Genomic DNA, 19,237 nt, shown 5'->3' on the forward strand with positions numbered 1-19,237 from the left:
GCATAGCTGACTGTCCCTGTGTGTGTTCTAAACAAGGTGAGTGAGTTTAATTCAGGTAGGTTTTAGGATATTCACATGAAATAAAAAACACTCTGCTGCTGCACATGGTTTTGAAGGATTGTCAAAGCATCTATCTTTTTCTTCTCTTGCCTTTTATTCTGTTAAACCCTGTGTGTATTCTCCTCTCCTGTCCTCTCCTCCCGTTCAGAACCGTGTGGAGATAAATGACGTGGAGCCAGATGTCTTCAAAGAGATGATGTGCTTCATCTACACAGGCAAGGCCCCCAACCTGGACAAGATGGCTGATGACCTGCTGGCTGCAGCTGACAAGGTACAGAGAGAGTGGGTGTGTTATGTGTGTGTGGATGTGCGTGCACCTGTTACTATGTACATTTATACACAAGCTGATATGCATAAAAATGTCCCCAAAAATACACCTGAGAAACACCACATGCTCCTCAACCCCTGAACACACACACACACACACATTCAAACACACTTTTTGTAGGAAAATATAAACCTACCTACCTGTGGGAGATAAAGAGATGCATGCACATTCCTCGTTGCTTGTTCCTGTGCTGACCCTGTATACGCAATGTTTCCTGTCTATTCATCCAAATCCACATTTTAGTCCTCCAATCCTTTCTTCTGGTTTTGCTCTCACTGTTTTCCAGTTTTCTAGGGGCTTATTGCATTTTGGTTTATTAATAGTAAGCTGCTCATTGTAGAGCTTGCTTTGTATTCTACTTTTAATGTGCTCATAGCAGTGTGTTTTGACTGAAGCAGCCAGTTATACACTATTAAGTAGGCCAGTTAGACTTTTAGTCACGATAGTGGCATAGCTCTAGGGATGGCAATGCCAGTCTGTCGGTCGGCCCACCACTTCAGTTCAGACTAAAACATCTTAATCACTACTGGATGGATTGCCATGACATTAATGGTCCCAGAGGATGAGGACTACTGACCTTGGTGATCCCCTGACCTTTCTTCAAGCGCCACCATGAGGTTGACTTTTTTTTTTTTGTCTGGCTTTTACTGGATGGATTAGTACAACATTTTGTACGGATATTCTTGGTTCCCAGACGATGTAACTCGATGATTGATCGACCACAGGATGAACTGTATTAACTTTGGTGATTCCCTGATTTTACATCAGCACCACTATTTGGACAAAATTTTGATTTGACTTTGATTTTGCCAAAACTGTGGTTTATGACCAAATACCTGAAAAACTAATGACATTCCTATCAGCCTCAGCTGTACTTATCAACACTAATTAGCAAACGTTGACATGGTAACATTCTAAACTAAGATAGTGAACATTATAAATGTTACCTGCTAAACTTCAGCATGTTAGCATTGTCATTGTGAGCATGTTAGCTTGCTAACGTTAGCATTTCACCAGAGGTGAAAGTAGATTGAAGTTCTTGCCGGTACTACTACCGAAACCTCAATTGCTTCATATTGTTCTCCTCCCTCCCCCAGCTTCATGCATCCCTGAACACAAGCATTACATTTTTTAAAGGTCCAGTGTGTAGGATTTAGTGGCATCTAGAGTTGAAATTGCAGTTTGCAACCCTTTGAATAGTGCTCACCCTCCCCTTCCAAGTGTGTAGTAGAAACTACGGTGGCCGCGAAACTCATGAAAAACATGAACGGCCCTATCTTGAACCAGTTTTTGGTTTGTCCGTTCTGGGCTACTGTAGAAATATGGCTGCCTCCGTGGAAGGGGACCCGCTCCCTATGTAGATACAAATGGCTTATTCTAAGGTAATGAAAACACAACAATTCTTATTTTCAGGTGATTATACACTAATGAAAACACATTTATAAATATGTACGTATTGTGTATGTATGTAATATGTACAGCAAATGATTTATTTAAATGGTCACAGAATAATTTGTGAATGTTAACAAAATTTTCAAAATCATAACAATTTGTTATTTTTTACATTAGAAGAATATTATATGTGCTCAAAATGTGTCCGCCAACGACAAAAATATTTGGAATTTTGGTGGAATCATTTATCATTCGTCCTTGCCCAGTGCAAATGACATCAATAAAGTGCGTTGTTTGATCCTGCAGAATCGGAAGTATGGGAACAATAAATCAAACGCACCCTTCTAAGCACTGTGTGTGCACAGAGCTGCTAGCATGGCTGTAGACTTTGTTTTGTCTGTATTTTTTACCTCTCAAGTGATCCCCTTTCGCATCATCACCGCCCCTCAGTCTGCATAACTGTCACTGTTCCTTCTCCTCGCCATATTTTTTCTTATTCAATCTAAACCTTGTTGCAGCCGTGGTGGAGTAATTCTGTATTTCCGTGTCATTACACAGTGCAACAACAGTTGTTGGTGGCAGCTCTGTTTTAAGTAATTTAGTTTATCTGCTGTTTCTCCTCTCTCTCTCGCTTTCTTTGTCATTGGAAGTATGCTCTGGAGAGGCTGAAGGTGATGTGCGAGGACGCTCTGTGCACGAGTCTGAGTGTGGAGAACGCCGCAGAGATCCTCATTCTTGCCGACCTGCACAGCGCCGACCAGCTCAAGACGCAGGCTGTGGACTTCATCAACTAGTGAGTTTCACGCCTACACTGTGATCATTGATCATCTCCGAAACTACTTCCACACTTATGCAAACATTTTTTTCTGTTACACACACATGCACATGCACACACACTCATACACTTAGCTTTTCGTCGAAGGAAGTCATTAATTTTCAGTGGGAGCAATTTTTGTCTCCCGAGGAAATTTAATTTAATCCCCAGATCAGAACATTTTGCTGCTGTATCATATTGGGCCATTTAGCAATAAAGCTCAGCTTCTGATGTTAATCATACAGTATGCAGCCTGTTTAGGTAAGATGGGGCCTATTAGCATCAATGACTGCTATTTATGTCCATGGAGAGGTGATTGATCCAGTATTTGAATGCCAAGTTGAAACAAAAAGCTTTCTCTCAGTTACTACCTAAATTCATCACCTCCCCTCTGTTTTCTGAATTCTCTGTCTCTGAGCCAGACACATTTACCATCCCTTTGTTCATTCCTCTGTCCTCTCTTTGCAGCTGTACTCCATCTCCTGGTCTTGTTCCTGCATGAGCTCCATCTCCCTCCCTCTTCCATTCACTCCCATCTTACCTCCCATTTTTCCCTCTCCTGTTCTGTGCTTAAGAGCTCATGTGCGCCCAAAGGTGTTCAGTAATGCAGATTTCTGCCCCTAATCCCAGTCATTAATTGTGGTTATGGGCGTTATGACAGTTTAATTTGCGACAGCGTTGTTGTGGTGGGGGGAAAATTGGCCACTGGGGACTCCTGGCCGGCAAAGCGTTATCAACCCTTCTCCTGTGGACACAATAGACAGCAACAAGAGCAACAAAACAAAAATCAATTTAGAGGACGAATACAGAAAACAGACGACACTGAGGAACCAATAATCCTCCCCCCAGCAGCACCTTGCCCTCTTTCCAGACCAGTTTTTACAAGTAGCTTACAGTCATTTAGTCGAGACAATAGGAGTCCTCTCCAGGGATGTAGCAGAGAGTAAAGCCACCCAAACACTCTTTATCCACTTTGTTTATAGAAAAGACTTTACCCACTTTTAAAGCCTAGCATGAATCTTTAGGCTTGAGTAAATTCATAGAATTAATTACAGTAAGAAGTGCAAACGCGACGTGAGTTATATGAAACAAGGGTCTTTTAAGGCAGGAAAAAATAGTGCTTTTCTGAAAGTAGTTTTTTTGTTGATAATAGTGGTGGTTTGCCTTATGATTACCACTGTCTGGAGGTCATAGTTTGGCCTCTTTTTAATTTACCTTAACATCACTGCTCCTCTCCCTCCGTCCCCTCCTGTCCCTCTCTGCAGACTTTCATTACTCTCCCTCACCTCCCTGTTTTTTAAATTTATTTCTTTTTTGTCGCTGCTGCTGTCTTTCTCCCTCCTTCCTTGGTCCATCCCTCCTCCTTCCCCTCCCGCTGTCGCTGCTCTCCCCGTGCCCTTTTGCTGGCCTGTAGCCTCATCCTCAGCGCACTGGCCATTACTGTAAGCAGGGGTTCACTTCCTCCACAGAGGATAGGGTCAGAGGTTGGCTGGAGGTCTGGAGCTGCTGTGTGGACAGCATATGACACACACACACACACATAAACACACCTAAGTGCCAAGAGTAGACATGCCAAGACACAAACACATGGGAACACACACACATGCGCACATGCTGTTGTTTATTTACACACAATAAAACATGAAAAATGTCATTAAAGGCCACACAGCGGTGTGCGTGATAGTGCAGCCCGGCACCCTGAGGGTGTCAGGAGGTTGAAGACTGCCACAGGGTCTGCTGGTGGAAACTCACATCTGTGGGAGATGATGACCATGAGTGAAACTCATCAGCAATTAATTACAAGATTTATCCAAAATTGTTTTGGAGATGAAAAAAAGATAAATTAGGAATCAGTTATTAGTGTGTATAGTTTCTCCTTAATAATCAGCACTCTGCTTTCTGTTCCTACACCACCCCATATGCTGACATTAATACTTGCTGTTCTTATTTCTTGATTCAGATTGTCTACTTAAGTAAAAGCAGAAATACCACAGAGTAAAAATATTACAAGTAAAAGTCCTGCATTCAAAAGTGTGCAAAAGTATTATCTGCACACTTGTATATATATACTTACTATAAATATATAAATGTATATATATGTATATTTATTTTTTATATGATTTATATTGAAGCAAAAATGTGTAAGCAGTATGTTCATGTTGTAAAAAAGTAAAATATTTCCCTCTGAAATGTAGTGGAGTAGAATTATAAAGTAGTATCAAATGGAAATAATCAAGTAAAGTACAAGTACCCCAAAACTGTACTTAAGTACAGTACATGATTAAAGTTCTTTCTACCACTGGCCATATCATGGCCACTCTAGTCAACATGTAATGAACTGAAATACAGCAGTTTATGTAGGTGAACAAACCAAAATAGAAAAAAATGAAACAATTCATAAAAATAGAGTATATGTTACTATTACTCTAAAGCATGATATCCAACCTGGAGCTGGAACCCCCCCAAGGAGTAGCATTATAAATCTGTGAAGGCTGTGAAGTAATTAACAATAGAGAAGAGATTTAAAAAAAAAAAAAAATGTTACACAAAATTATGTTTAATTTTTTCTCACTTTTCTCACACTTTTTTTCTCAAATCATGCGAAATGCTGTAGAGCTTTATCTCCTCTGGACTATTGAAATGAAACAATGTGTAAAGGGAACATAATTTTTCGGTGGAATTGCTCATAGCCGTATGAAATGCGTGAAGAGGGGTTGCTAGTAGGCATTGACTACATAGACATGATATGATATATGATATGACAAAACTATGACTCAACAGACTTCGTCACATGCCCACATATTTATGATCCTTGAATGTTGCCTTTTATTTGTGTGATGTTATTTCTCTCAAAATGAACTTTGGGGTTAAATATTTAAAAATATAAAGTAAATAACAGCTCTGCCAGATGGTATGACAAATCCTTAATGTCTCAGAGCTGCACTCCACACAGATGGAGTCATATAATCCCAAGCTCTTGAGAAACTTGTTAATTTGTGCACTCCTTAAACATTTTTCCCACTTTCCTCTACTTAACTGTAAATCCTCTCTTTGCCCACTTTCTTTCAGTCACGCAGCTGATGTGATGGAGACATCGGCCTGGAAGTCCATGGTGATCTCTCACCCACACCTGGTAGCAGAGGCCTATCACTCCCTGGCCTCGGCTCAGTGCCCCTTCCTGGGTCCCCCAAGAAAACGGCTCAAACAGTCCTAGTGGTCCGGAGAGACTCGCTGTCATAACCCTGCTGTGTCTACCTGTACCGGCAACCTCACTGCTCCTCCCCCCCAGTCCTCCTCTCTCTCCTACAGCATCCAGAGACGCCCAAGAGTGAAACCCAAGGCTAGATATGGCTAGGGCCATAGCCAGAGCTACTCAGCTGGGCAGACCAGAGAATTACAGGACTGATGCCACAGAAGAGGTACTACACATGTCTGTAGGTGGGGATGGGTTGAACTCTATAAGATCTAAACCTGGATAATTATGGATTGCAAGCTCAAAGTCTTGCGTATTCCGTATATCCTTTGTCTACGATACTGGAAAGCTAGAACCATAATCTGCGAGTCAGTCACGGGAAGAACTGATCTTTTGATTAGAAAGGACAGGTCTATGCTGAGTCCCTGTAAATACAATTTTGTGGCATATTGTCTTATACAGTGTCTCAAGTGTTAAAGCCCACACTGTGCTTGTGAAAGACAAGTGAAGAGGATCAACCAACCAGAAAGTGAATGGCTATTGTTCCCATTGTTGATGATTTAAACAGTGTTGTTTTCTATAGCACAAACAATTCTCAGTTTGAATAAAAAAGACAAATCTGAACATCTTTTAATGTTCACTATTCAGCCTGTGCCTTAAGCCGTGCAAACACTGTACAGATTAAGCCCAATTTTAGTCCTGGTTGCCCTCAACTAGTCTTAGAATCGGGCCTAATTTGATGTGCAGTTTGAGGGGGGTCAAAATGCTGCATTAACTGCCTGAACAATCAAAGATCTGACCTGATCAGACGATAGGATTGGATTGGATTTCTTGCATGTCTGAAATTTGGCTCGGCTTTCTTGCAGTTTGACCAGATCCACGGTCCGATTTCCCTCATGGCTGCTGTCAAAATATCCTTTATAAACTGTAGTGAGCCTGTTTTAATATTATTGAAGTTATGGCTAAAACTGTAGTCTTGACTGAGACTCCTGTGATATAAAACTGAACTTTGCTGCAGTACAGACACACCATATTGTCTGCATCTTCCAGCCATCTACGGCTCCATGTTTTTCTTTTTGTCCCCTTCTTCTTCCATTAATAGTAGAATTGCACAAAGCAATGCTGACTTTTTCTCCCTTTTTGTCAACATTGTTGAGGATCCAGTCGTCTTTTTTGAATGAACTTTATTGGAATTGTCACTGGACAAAATCGGTTTACATTCTTACATTCAGCGTGAGCAGCCGTGTGGTGGCAGTTCAATTGATCCGTACAGTGTGAGCATAAAAGTTGCAGTTTCTGGCTGTGTGGACAGGCAGATTACATTGAGTAGTGTGAGTTAACACAATGTAAAAGATTAATAAAAATGCACAGCTTTAAAAAAATGTATTAAAGAAACCGATCATGAAAAAAACTTTTTACTCACCTGTTACCACAGAACATTCTCTATGACTAAAACAATGTTTTGGCTTCTGAATCTATAACATACACATGTTTTCAGTTTCATCCTGCATGTCTGTGTCTTTTTCATCCTTGATATCTCCATTATTTCTCATTTTGCAGTTTGGGCACATCTACCAGTTACTGACTCATTAATGCAGAGCCTCTTTCAACTTTCTGCCAGATCAGTGTGTGTGAGTAACACATTTCAGTTTCAAGCTTAATCCTGTCGTGATCAAAGTTCAATCCCCAGCGCACGTGCTGCTCACCGCGTCTGATCACAAGAGCTCATATCCAGCTGTGTTGTATGTAGACTCATGGTCACAGGCCTGTTTGACTTGGTCTCCGTGGCCTTGCTTAGAGAACAGATAGGTTGTAATCACTTCAGAGAGTCGGACCTCTCTCTTGGACAGTATTTTAACAGGGATTTCTCTGTGTTGACCAAAGTCGAGGCCCAGCAGGCTTTAAGGAAGCTCATCCCTGAGCCCTGCAAATCGCTCTTCATCAAACAGTCAGCCCTGGCCAACGATCTTTGGGGATATTCTGGCATTGTCCCGGCTCTCATCAAACGGAGGGAAGTCCATTATTTGTGATACAGACAGTATTATGAAGCTTCAATGTGAAGAACATCATTGTTTCAATCAACAGTAGTGAGATGACAGGAAATGAGGGATAGAGAGAGGTTCCCAGCCAGACCTAATACTGAGACGTTGCAATTCATGTTGCGCCTAATTCATTCATTATAGCAAAATATGTTAATGAAAATAGTTATTGTAACACTATTTCAATCAGCCCACTCTTAACTATTAGCAGATGTATTGCACATGTAATCAGACAGATACTAAGAAGTAGAGCTGGGCAATACAGTGGTGTGAAAAAGTGTTTGCCCCCTTCTTGATTTCGCATGTTTGTCACACTTAAATGTTTCAGATCATCAAACAAATTTAAATATTAGTGAAAGATAATACAAGTAAACACAAAATGCAGTTTTTAAATGAAGGTTGTTATTATTAAGGGAAAACAAAATCCAAACCTACATGGCCCTGTGTGAAAAAGTGATTGCCCCACCTGTTAAAACATAACTGTGGTTTATCACACCGGAGTTCAATTTCTCTAGCCACACCCAGGCCTGATTACTGCCTCACCTATTCTCAATCATGTAATCACTTAAATAGGACCTGCCTGACAAAGTGAAGTAGACCAAAAGATCTTCAAAAGCTAGACATCATGCTGAGATCCAAAGAAATTCAGAAACAAATGAGAAAGAAAGTAATTGAGATCTATCAGTCTGGAAAAGGTTATAAAGCCATTTCTAAAGCTTTTGGACTCCAGCGAACCACAGTGAGAGCCATTAAACACAAATGGCGAAAACATGGAACAGTGGTGAACCTTCCTAAGAGTGGCCGGCCAACCAAAATTACCCCAAGAGCGCAGCGACGACTCATCCAAGAGGTCACAAAACACCCCACAACAACATCCAAAGAACTGCAGGCCTCACTTGCCTCAGTTAAGGTCAGTGTTCATGACTCCACCATAAGAAAGAGACTGCATGGCAGAGTTCCAAGACGAAAACCACTGCTAAGCAAAAAGAACATTAAGGTTCGTCTCATTTTTGCCAGAAAACATCTTGATGATCCCCAAGATTTTTGGGAAAATCCTCTGTGGACTGACGAGACAAAAGCGGAACTTTTTGGAAGGTGTGTGTCCCATTACATCTGGCATAAAAATAACACCGCATTTCAGAAAAAGAATGTGGTGAAGAATATGGTGGTGGTAGTGTGATGGTCTTGGGGCTGTTTTGCTGCTTCAAGACCTGGAAGACTTGCTGTGATAAATGGAACCATGAATTCTGCTGTCTACCAAAAACTCCTGAAGGAGAAAGTCCAGCCATCTGTTCGTGACCTCAAGCTGAAGCGAACTTGGGTTCTGCAGCAGGACAATGATCCAAAACACACCAGCAAGTCCACCTCTGAATGGCTGAAGAAGAACAAAATGAAGACTTTGGAGTGGCCTAGTCAAAGTCCTGACCTGAATCCTATTGAGATGCTGTGGCATGACCTTAAAAAAGTAGTTCATGCTCGAAAACCCTCCAATGTGGCTGAATTACAACAATTCTGCAAAGATGAGTGGGCCAAAATTCCTCCACAGCGCTGTAAGAGACTCATTGCAAGTTATCACAAACGCTTGATTGCAGTTGTTGCTGCTAAGGGTGGCCCAACCAGTTATTAGGTTTAGGGGGCAATCACTATTTTACACAGGGCCATGTAGGTTTGGATTTTGTTTTCCCATAATAATAACAACCTTGCATTTTGTGTTTACTTATGTTGTCTTTCACTAATATTTAAATTTGTTTGATGATCTGAAACATCTAAGTGTGACAAACATGCAAAAAAAAAAGAAATCAATAAGGGGGCAAACACTTTTTCACACCACTGTATATAAAAATTATTATCCCTTTTATCTTGATAGGAGACTTTGATATGAGGGTTGTTGTTATCGAAATATTGTAATATAGGTTACATTTGTGTTTTCCTGATCTTTAAGGTTGCAGTTTAAGTGTCTGAGCATGTTGTATCAGAGTTCACTCATCATCAATGAACACCTCGCATTACTAGTGATTTGTTTACTCAAATTTTCCTGTGTAAGGTTCTCAAAGACTAAATTTTGTTCATTTTTTATCTGCTTAAATTTGTGTATTGTATTGTCAGTGTGTTGTTATGTGCTGTGTGTGTGTGTCGTGATGAACTGCCAGATGGACCAAAGACAATTATCCATCTTGATGGACAATAAAGTTGTATTCTTTAGTGCTCCCTAAAATATTGTCACATTATGGTGCTGGGCGATATAACTGAAATCAGTATGAAACATACAATATATTAATAAGCGCATTTGTGGATATTGATATGTATCACAATGGCAAATAGAGGCAAAAAAACCCAACAACATATAAAATGATGAAATTAATACATTTGCTTGGAATCAAAACAGGAATATATAAAATGATATGACCATATATAAAATATACAATATAGAATAATATTGACTTATCACCCAGCCCAATCACATTATATCAATAACAAGCCAAATAACAAGTTTGGCAAAAACAATCAATATACACTCAGTGGCCACTTTATTAAGTACACCTGTACAATCTAATGCAATCCAATTACATGTTCAACTATTCTGCCATAAAGTCTACTTTTGTTATGCCTATAATGTGACACTGTCATAGAGGTGTTAATTAAATTATATGTTTTAGCATAGAGGTCATAGTTAAGTTGTGTTGTGCTGGATTGCGTTATGATGAGAGGTGCTCCCTCATGTATCATATTTCGATTTGCTCGCAGACTTATTTATTATTTTGTCTATTTATATTCTATTAGTACTTCTTCTCCTGTGTGATGTGATAGTGAGCAGCTGTAACAAAGAGTTTCCCCTCGGGGATCAATAAAGTATTTCTGATGTAAATGGGAAGGACAAAAAATTTGAAACACCTCAGTATAACGCAGTCCAGTACACCACTTTTAACTATGACCTCAATAATAGAATTTACACATTTCCGACAATGTCACCAAAAACTGAACATTATGAGCTTCATAAAGAAAGATGTTGTTTTGGATTGCATTAGATTGTACAGGTGTATATATTGAGCGTATATACTATATATACCTGCAAGGCCTACCATTTACTGGCTATTTCAAAAACCTTCACAAACAAAACACTTTCAGCATCTCTTCATGGAAGCTGAAAAATGAGAACCGGGTTTGATAGCTTACACTTTATAATATACAGTATATATAATAATATATCCAGCCAATATTTCTGAGTTTAAGAATTACCTTGTAAAGGTCAAGGTGTGTGTGCATGTGCGTCGGACTAAAAGAAAGTGTGAACACGGGAGGCATATGGTGCTCTATGAGTGGGCATGCATGTCAGCACAATGGGCTTTTTTTGGGAACGTCCCTGAGATAGAAAGAGGCTTTGTTAACTTAAGTCAGGACTGCCAGTGTGACCTTCTTCATATGAGCTGGAATCAGGGTGTGATTTTTTTTTAGATAGTCAGCTTGTGTAGCAGCTTGCAACCAACCTTCTGTGTCTTTGTAAATATGTGTGTGTGTTTCTGTTTGTGTGTGTCTCCATTGGCCTTAGATGAGACAGTCAGGGGGAGATAGATGGAGCGATGCATGTGGAGAGGCGTACTCAGTTGTTATGCATGCTGTATGAGTCTGTCACTCCCTCCCTCCTCCTCACTCTTCCTCTCGTGCCTCCGCCTCACCTCCCCATCATTCACTCCACCTTTTATGGGAGAGAGGAGAGCGTGGCGTGGCAGGTCAATGCTGTGAATGCCTGTGACAAGCTCTGCGTCTATGTTAGCCCACCATCACTAAAAAGAAGAAAGAGCTGGGCCGAGATTGATGCCTGCTGGACTGCACTGCACTGCACTGAGAGGGAAGTGTTGAGTGTTGGGTGGGGGGTCAGATTTTCTTTGGGTTTTGAGTTCAGGGGCTTGAAATTTCAACCTCGACTATTTTTATGTCAACGCCACCCACTTGTCACCAACTCAAGCATCTCTATGAATATAAATAAGGTAGTAATTTCACTTGAACATTTGACTTTCTCTTATGTCCTAAGGAAACTCACAAGATAAAAGGCAACACAACCTCACCAACACCATGACCATTATCCTATTTTTCAATGCACTATACTCACTGTGAAAACTTGCATATTTTGAGTTAGCACTTTTCCAAGAACTCTGGGCTTGCCAACACAAAGCATCTGCACCAAAAATCTATTTAATAACAACTTACTAATATTTATAAACCCAGACCCGATAGATTACTGTACTGGTAGAAGCCCTTATTAATAGTTTCCTTTCATTTTTAATCAATAGCATATTAAAAGTAAAAAAAAACAAAACATATATTATTAATGATGTATTCGTTGTCTAATAAGCCATCAAACTATAAAGTATTTATAAGCGATTTGGTAACATTAATAAAGCTATTGGCTACAATTTACAAGCCCTTTATAAACTATGCTTCATAAAAAAAAATGGTACCCAATCATGTCAAGCCACCAAAACAGCACTGCCTAATGCCACATTAATGAGAGCACATTATAACCTTTGTGAAGAGATATTTGACCATATATCCCTCATGATATCCCAAGTAATCCACTCACATCGTATCATCTGTGACAACTGAGGGGAGCTCAGGCCTTGGGGCAGAAAAATGGAAGGATGAAGTGACAGGAGTAATAGATGGATAGAGGGATGAAGAGTGATCGGGTGTCATACAGGTGGGATAGGGCCAGACAGATGGTGAATGAAGGAGCGATGGAGGATGGATGGCTGGAGGACCTCAGACATTGACAGCGCTGAAGGATTTGTCTTCTTTGTACTCCATTTGTCTTGTTTCTCCTTCTCTACTGTGTCCGAGTGAGTTAAATCTTATAAAACTATTTACTCTGACAAAGCAGCAGCCGCAGCAGCAGTGGCGGTGGTGGTTTTGCCGTGATACTGTACCTGCTTGTGAATGTTAGGAGATGCCATTTCAGTAGAATCCTCCATTCAGAGAGGATTGTTTTAAGGATTAGGGGATGTGTACAAACAAACAATCTGCAATCCACAATGAACTGTTTGCTAATAACACCAGATGTAGAAATTAGAGAACCAGACATGGGAGTTGAGTCATACACACACACACACACACAAACACAATTACGCATATAGATATGAGCTGCTAATTGCTTTGTGTGCCCCAATCCGTCCTGTGAATGTGCCGGTGCAATATTGCGGTGCTGTGGGTGTTTGCTCGGCCCATAACCGCAGACCAATGTGGTGGAGACAAGCTCATATATTAAGATAAACCCGAAACGGAATGGAATTGTATTTCCCTGGTGGTTCAAACGACTTCTGTGGTTGTAAACTGATAGTGAATGAGATTTGGCTTTAATGAAGCAAGACTTATTGTGCACAGTGCAACAGAGGTGCATGGGTGTATGTGTTTCATCATTTGAGTGTGTGTTTGATTGTGCATATGTCTGCGTGCATCCATTTTTTTCCTTAACTAGGAGCGCTGTTATCTATAGCCGCATGTTTGCTTGTGCGCTCACAGCAGTTGTTATTGTATCACTGTTTTTCTTGCTCTGAGGTTGGAGTGTGTGTCTGAGGACTGTGATTTATTTTGCCTGAAATAATCAAGTGAAAGGTTTTTATTTTGTACTCGTCCCTGGTGTAATTTTTCTCAAGGTTGTGTGTGTGTATGCACAGGCTGTATGAGTGTCATCTTCATCTGTTTATTAGAATGTTCCCTACTGGCCTGGCTGTAATGAGACCTGTGGAGCCAAGGAGTGATTGAGTTGAACTCATCAGGACAACACTCATCACAACAGAGAGAAAGAGAGAGAGAGATGTACAGTAGCTGGGAAGGGTAGAAAATAAAGAGGGAAGTTGGATGGTGTAAAACCGACAAAGGCCACAAGAAACATGGCTCCTGGGCCAATAAGTGACATGTATCACTTTGACATTTTTGTCAAAACCTGATTATTGTTGTCTAAAGCTTCATTTTTTAAATTGGGATCTATTTATGATCAGTGATTTTAAACCAGTTCAATCAAACACCATCTATTTTAAGGTGAAATCACGCTGATGATCCCACAAAATATCCTCTAAAAATCACTTATTGTACTTTACCAAAGGCTGCAATTACATCTGGAATTATTAGGTTAGTTACTAAGTGGCAGGGGAAATATTTTACGACCTATCTCCCTCTGGTGTATTAATCCTGTCCACACAGGGCTGAAGATATATAATGGAAGGAGAGATGGTCTGTCCCAGCATGCATTAGGCGAGAGTAAGGGAGGTACAAGTAAAATAGAGTGGAGCCTTAATGTCCCTGAGGCGCAATTTGGTCTACAGACAGTAGTCAAATGAACAGTAAATACAAAAATCACAGTAATAGACGAAACAACGCAATAAAAACAAACAAGACTAGGAGTCTACAGCCATGCTAGCAGCTCTGTAAGGCTGTACTAGGCACAGTGGTGCTTTGAGCTAAATGCTAACGTCAGCAAGGGTTAGGGTTGATGCAAATGTCATTAGTTTTATAAGTATTTGGTCATAAATCAAAGTATTGCACAAATAAAATGTATGACCTGCTGGTGGTGCTAGGCTAAAAGTCAGGGGATCCCCAAAGTTGAGGATTCATTGTCTGGGCACCATGAATATCTGTTCCAAATTTCATGGCATTCAGCAGTTGTTGAGATTTTTCAGCCTGGACCAAAGTGACACACCTAGAACCACACAGGTTACAAACATATATATAATACAAACACAGATTGATGCCCTTGTCACTGATCACTAAACCCATCTAAAGAAAGCAAAGACAACAAATGAACAAAAGAAACCGGGGGACAGACCTGTCACATACAGTATACAGCTGGTAAAAGGCCAAATTAAATTTTATTTAAAAAGTTAAAAAGTAAATTTAAGTGATGGAATTAAACACACCAAGCTAGCAGACAGCAAACAAATTCACACCTAACCATGTCTTCGGAGTATATGAGACCTAAAGAGAATGTGGGTTTGAACAAGATATTAGAAAGTCCTTTCACCATAATGCAATCCAATCTAAACCCACCACTGCAAACTATTGTATGGAATCACAGAGTTCGACTCCTCTCTGACAAAGCGTCAACAAAGATTTTACATTAAAGGTAGATTTTTTGCAGGGCAGTTGTATTGGATTGCATTAGATTGTAACGGTCTACCAAATAAACTGGACAACCTATGTAAAACAGATATATGTATATAGCCAATTGATAGAGCCTTTGTCTACATTTGCACAAAATAAAAAAAATGGTGTCTGAAGAGTTAAAGCAACAGAATACAAGTGAAACAGTGAGAAAAACCCCCAACAGAGTATAAACCTATGAGGCCTGGACAAAGAGAGAGAAAGAGGAGAGATACACTAAAGGACATCACAGGAAAAGGAGAAACAGGGTTGTCTTATGAGCACCGTGGTCCATTTGTTACCTGCGCATGGGTAAATGAAAGCCCTCTCTTAGCCTTGTTAAGCGTGATGCACTACCTCAGCCATCGGCACGGCGCTGATTAAAATTCGCCCTCCGGAGTTTGGGGGAGCGGCTAGCTGAGGCTGCACTCTTGCACTCTCAAAGCAAATGGGCCGAAAAGGTCATGGCTCGGCGACCCCCACAGCCATGCCTTATTTATTTAGCCTTTTACCTCGTCTGCCACTGGGACAGAAGGAGGAGAGGAGATCTTCATTCATGCTCATACACTGGCAGTATACTACACACCTAACAATATGAACTGTTATCCTGCTGCTCCTCAATCATCGATACTGCACTGGTTTTCCCTGCTTTAAGGCCCTAAACTGATTCCAAACAGAGATTGGGGTTGTCGTTGAGCAAACTCTAGACTGGTCCCACGGAGTCTGGAACTGTGTCCATACCAAAGTTTGAAAGTCAGCTGCTCCATACACTGGTAGCTGGACAACGTATAAAAATTCTGAAATATTTTGTTATCTGCACTAATCAATATTTGCTGGCGGCATGGCTCAAGGGATGGCGGTGTCAGTTTGTCCGTTGGTTGGTGGTCTATCATTTTGGTCCAGACTCAAATCTCAACAACGATCAATGGATTGCCATGAAATTTGGTACAAATATCCATGGTGCCAAGAGGATGAATCCTAATTACTGTGGTGATCCCTGACCTTTCCTCTAGCGCCACCAGCAGCTCAAAGTTTTCACTTATCCTGTGAAATATCTCAACATTTACCTGATGGACTGGCACAGAATTTGGTGCAGACAATCATGTTCCCCAGAGGATGAATCCTACTGATTTTGAGTATGACATTCAAAGTTGAATATGGCATTCAAAGTTAGTGTCTTTAAGCTTATTGTTTTGTTTTTCTAGCTTGCAAATTCCACTCTCATCAACCCCAGTCTGAGCTGCAGCTCTCTGGTGAAAAACTACATTGTAATGGATCTTATCAAATGAGAATCCTGCCTTATTTGAAGGTGCTGCTGGATTATAGTGTGACATGCCAAGCACTTATAGGCATGACTGTTTTTTGTAATAGTTTTTTGCGTCATATGGGAACCAAATTACCAGTGTTAAAATAATGACAGAAACTCTACTATTTCCCTGTTGGCAGAACTCACTGATATGATGAAGATGATGTATGGTGTATGATATGTCGCAAACTTGATGCACAGTTTGGATGGATTCTTGTGTGTAAAAACAACTCCTGAAAATCTGAAGAAACTAACCTGAGTACAGACAGAATCTGTAAAGTGTGAAAAAACATCTTCAGTGTCCCGAGGTTTAAATGTTCGTCCAGATGATGTTCCATCCTGCCAAGAACAAAATTCACAAGGAAGCAAGCTTGCAACTTTTGGGATGAATTGGTATTGGCTTCCAAAAACTCACATCATCAGTCACCCACAGCAGACCTGATAAACTCAGCTTGCTCTGTGTAAAGCGTGTCTGCTACCAGACGGAAGTAAAGCTGAGAGAGACAGCAGAAATACACTTTTAATCTCTCTTCTGTTTCATCTCTTCTCCGTGTCTCCTTCTCTGCCTGTTTGGGTTTGTTGCATCAAACTCTTTGATAGGTAACAACAACTGTATAATTTCTCTGAACATTTTGGGAAGGTTTTAGGAAATAAGTAAAGATGATGTTTCTGTCATTTGTTGCTGAGGATTCACAGATATCTGTGTGTTTGCGTTGTAGTAGAGGGGGCGCATTAAACTCCATAAGGATGGGTTCTTGTTAAATTGCACATTTGTGTACTCAGCCTGCAACATGCTGCAGGATTATACTGGCACATCTGCCCACATAAAATTCTAGCGTCAGGTATGGTCATTGGCAGCATAACTTCTCCAGCTGGTGATAACAAATATCGTATCTACATGGAGCTATTTTGTGATGGCATATTTTAATTTATTTTAGCAATTTCACTGCTTTCCTTCAACCTTCCGTGTTGCCTTCTTCTTAAATTAGTGATTTTCTGCATTTTCCAGAATGCTTTTTGACAACCAGAGAGAATAGGATAAACTTGTTTTATTCAGTTGGGTGGTTGTAGCTGCGAGGAGAAGATGTAACAGCGATGCAGCCATAAGAGATATTTCTATTAAAGAAAATATTTCCTCACGTAAATGTCCTCTATCTGTATTGGAAAGGAACTGTATTGCACCAATTACTACTACGGTGTCAACCGTCTCAGAGAGTTGATTACTACATCTGATGTCCAATGACCATGAGAGAAATGAAGAGGAGACAGTTGTATTAAATCGTATTATTTACTCTTTAAGATGTTGAATATCAATAATCAAATACACTGTATATATTTACCATCAAGTAGATCACAAAATAGCAAATAAAAGATACATATAAGGAGTGTAAGCCTATACAATAATAAACAAATTGAATTATTTTAACAGATTGGATTTCAAGGATACAGATGGAGGCTAGTCTCACAAATATGTAGTGTAAACAATTAGTGCAACAGTCTGTGTTGGTCACCACAGTTCTTTAAGATGTTCAGATGTTGGGAGAGCGATGTAAAGCTGGTCGTTAAGCTGCAGTCTCAGGTCCCCTGATGCACGATGAATCTGCAGCGTTGAAGATTGCAAAGTCTATGATGCGTGTTATTGATTTATCCCGTTGCTGGGTATGACTCAAAATGTGGTTGGTCTTCAATGACGCACAATCCAAAATCGCCATGAAGGAAACTTCAACGAGAAGTCTGAGACAATTGAGCATCATCCGCTGCCAATCGAGATCACAAATATTCTCCCTGCAGTTCACAAAGTGATATCGCTACAGAAAGAGATCCTAATTTGAATTATTTTGCTGCTTAATAGAGAAAACTGCAGGACCTATGCTTTCACTCTGCCGTTTGCGCCTTGTAACAGATCCGCTCTCGCGCAATCGCCAAACAGGCCACGCCCTCTCAATTCAATTCAATGACCAACTTAATAGCTGTACAGCCCTTATAATAAAAGAACACAAACTGAACATGGGCTTTTTTACAATCTGCATTGTTGGAAATAACAATTGTTTTTATTTTGTTGTTTTTTTTCTGATAGTGACAGCTGCAGAGATAGACAGGAGAGAGAGAGAGAGAGAGAGAGAGAGAGAGAGAGAGAGAGAGAGAGAGAGAGAGAGAGAGAGAGAGAGAGAGAGAGAGAGAGAGAGAGAGAGAGAGAGAGAGAGAGAGAGAGAGAGAGAGAGAGAGAGAGAGAGAGAGAGAGAGGGGATGGCATGCAGCAAAGGGCCGTGGCAATCGAACCCAGGCCGCTGTGGTAAGGACTCAGCCTTAATGGTACGCTACAGGTGAGCTATCCGGGTGCCCCACATTTGATTTACTTATGACCAAATAGCTGCATGAATGGTAAAAATACACAATTAAGGAACAAAACACTCCTGCAAATGCAAAGTACATTTTTGATTAGGATCACAATGCAAAATGTCTCTTGAGACTAAGAATCTACGGCCATGCTAGCGGCTCTCTGAGGCTGTTCTTGAGCTAAATGCTAATATGGGAATGCTAACATGCTCACAGTAACAACTTTGTGTAGAGTTTTAGCATGCTAACATTCACTAATTAGCACTTAACACAAAGTACAGGTGAGGCTGATGGGAATGTCATTAGTCTTGCATGTATGTGATCATAAACTAAAGTATAGGCAAATAAAATTTTTGACCTGATGATGGCGCTTGATGAAAGGTCAGGGGATCACCTATTATTATTAACACTATTACAATTCATTCTGAGGAGAACATGAATGTCTGTACCAAATTTTATGGGAGTAGTTGTTGACATTTCACTAAAAAATAATAATGTTTACCTCATGGTGGCACTAGAGGAAAAGTCAAGGGCTCACCAAAATTATTAGGATCCATCCTCTTGGGACCATGAACGTCTGTACATATTTTTATGGCAATGTAATATTTGTATATATCTAATAGTTGGCTAAAAACTG

At 40.3% G+C, this 19,237-nt stretch overlaps 1 protein-coding gene across 3 annotated transcripts in view; it reads left to right on the forward strand.

The window, feature by feature from the left end:
* The window catches only part of LOC122868874 (speckle type BTB/POZ protein), a 157,154-nt gene that overhangs the window by 79,516 nt on the left and 58,401 nt on the right, over nt 1-19,237 (forward strand). For 2 of the 3 annotated variants that reach the window (XR_006376196.1, XR_006376197.1), the window contains exons 9-11: nt 209-331; nt 2,431-2,573; nt 5,664-6,013. Coding sequence is in view for 1 of the 3 variants with exons in the window: in XM_044181285.1 (XP_044037220.1) it covers nt 209-331; nt 2,431-2,573; nt 5,664-5,808 (411 nt within the window). In the remaining 2 variants the exon portion in view is untranslated. Of the gene's footprint in view, nt 1-208; nt 332-2,430; nt 2,574-5,663; nt 7,289-19,237 lie in introns of those variants that run through there. The other variant, XM_044181285.1, reaches the window with a different exon arrangement.

The sequence above is a fragment of the Siniperca chuatsi genome, linkage group LG21 (genome assembly GCF_020085105.1).
Source record: "Siniperca chuatsi isolate FFG_IHB_CAS linkage group LG21, ASM2008510v1, whole genome shotgun sequence".
In the NCBI taxonomy this organism is placed as follows: domain Eukaryota; kingdom Metazoa; phylum Chordata; class Actinopteri; order Centrarchiformes; family Sinipercidae; genus Siniperca; species Siniperca chuatsi.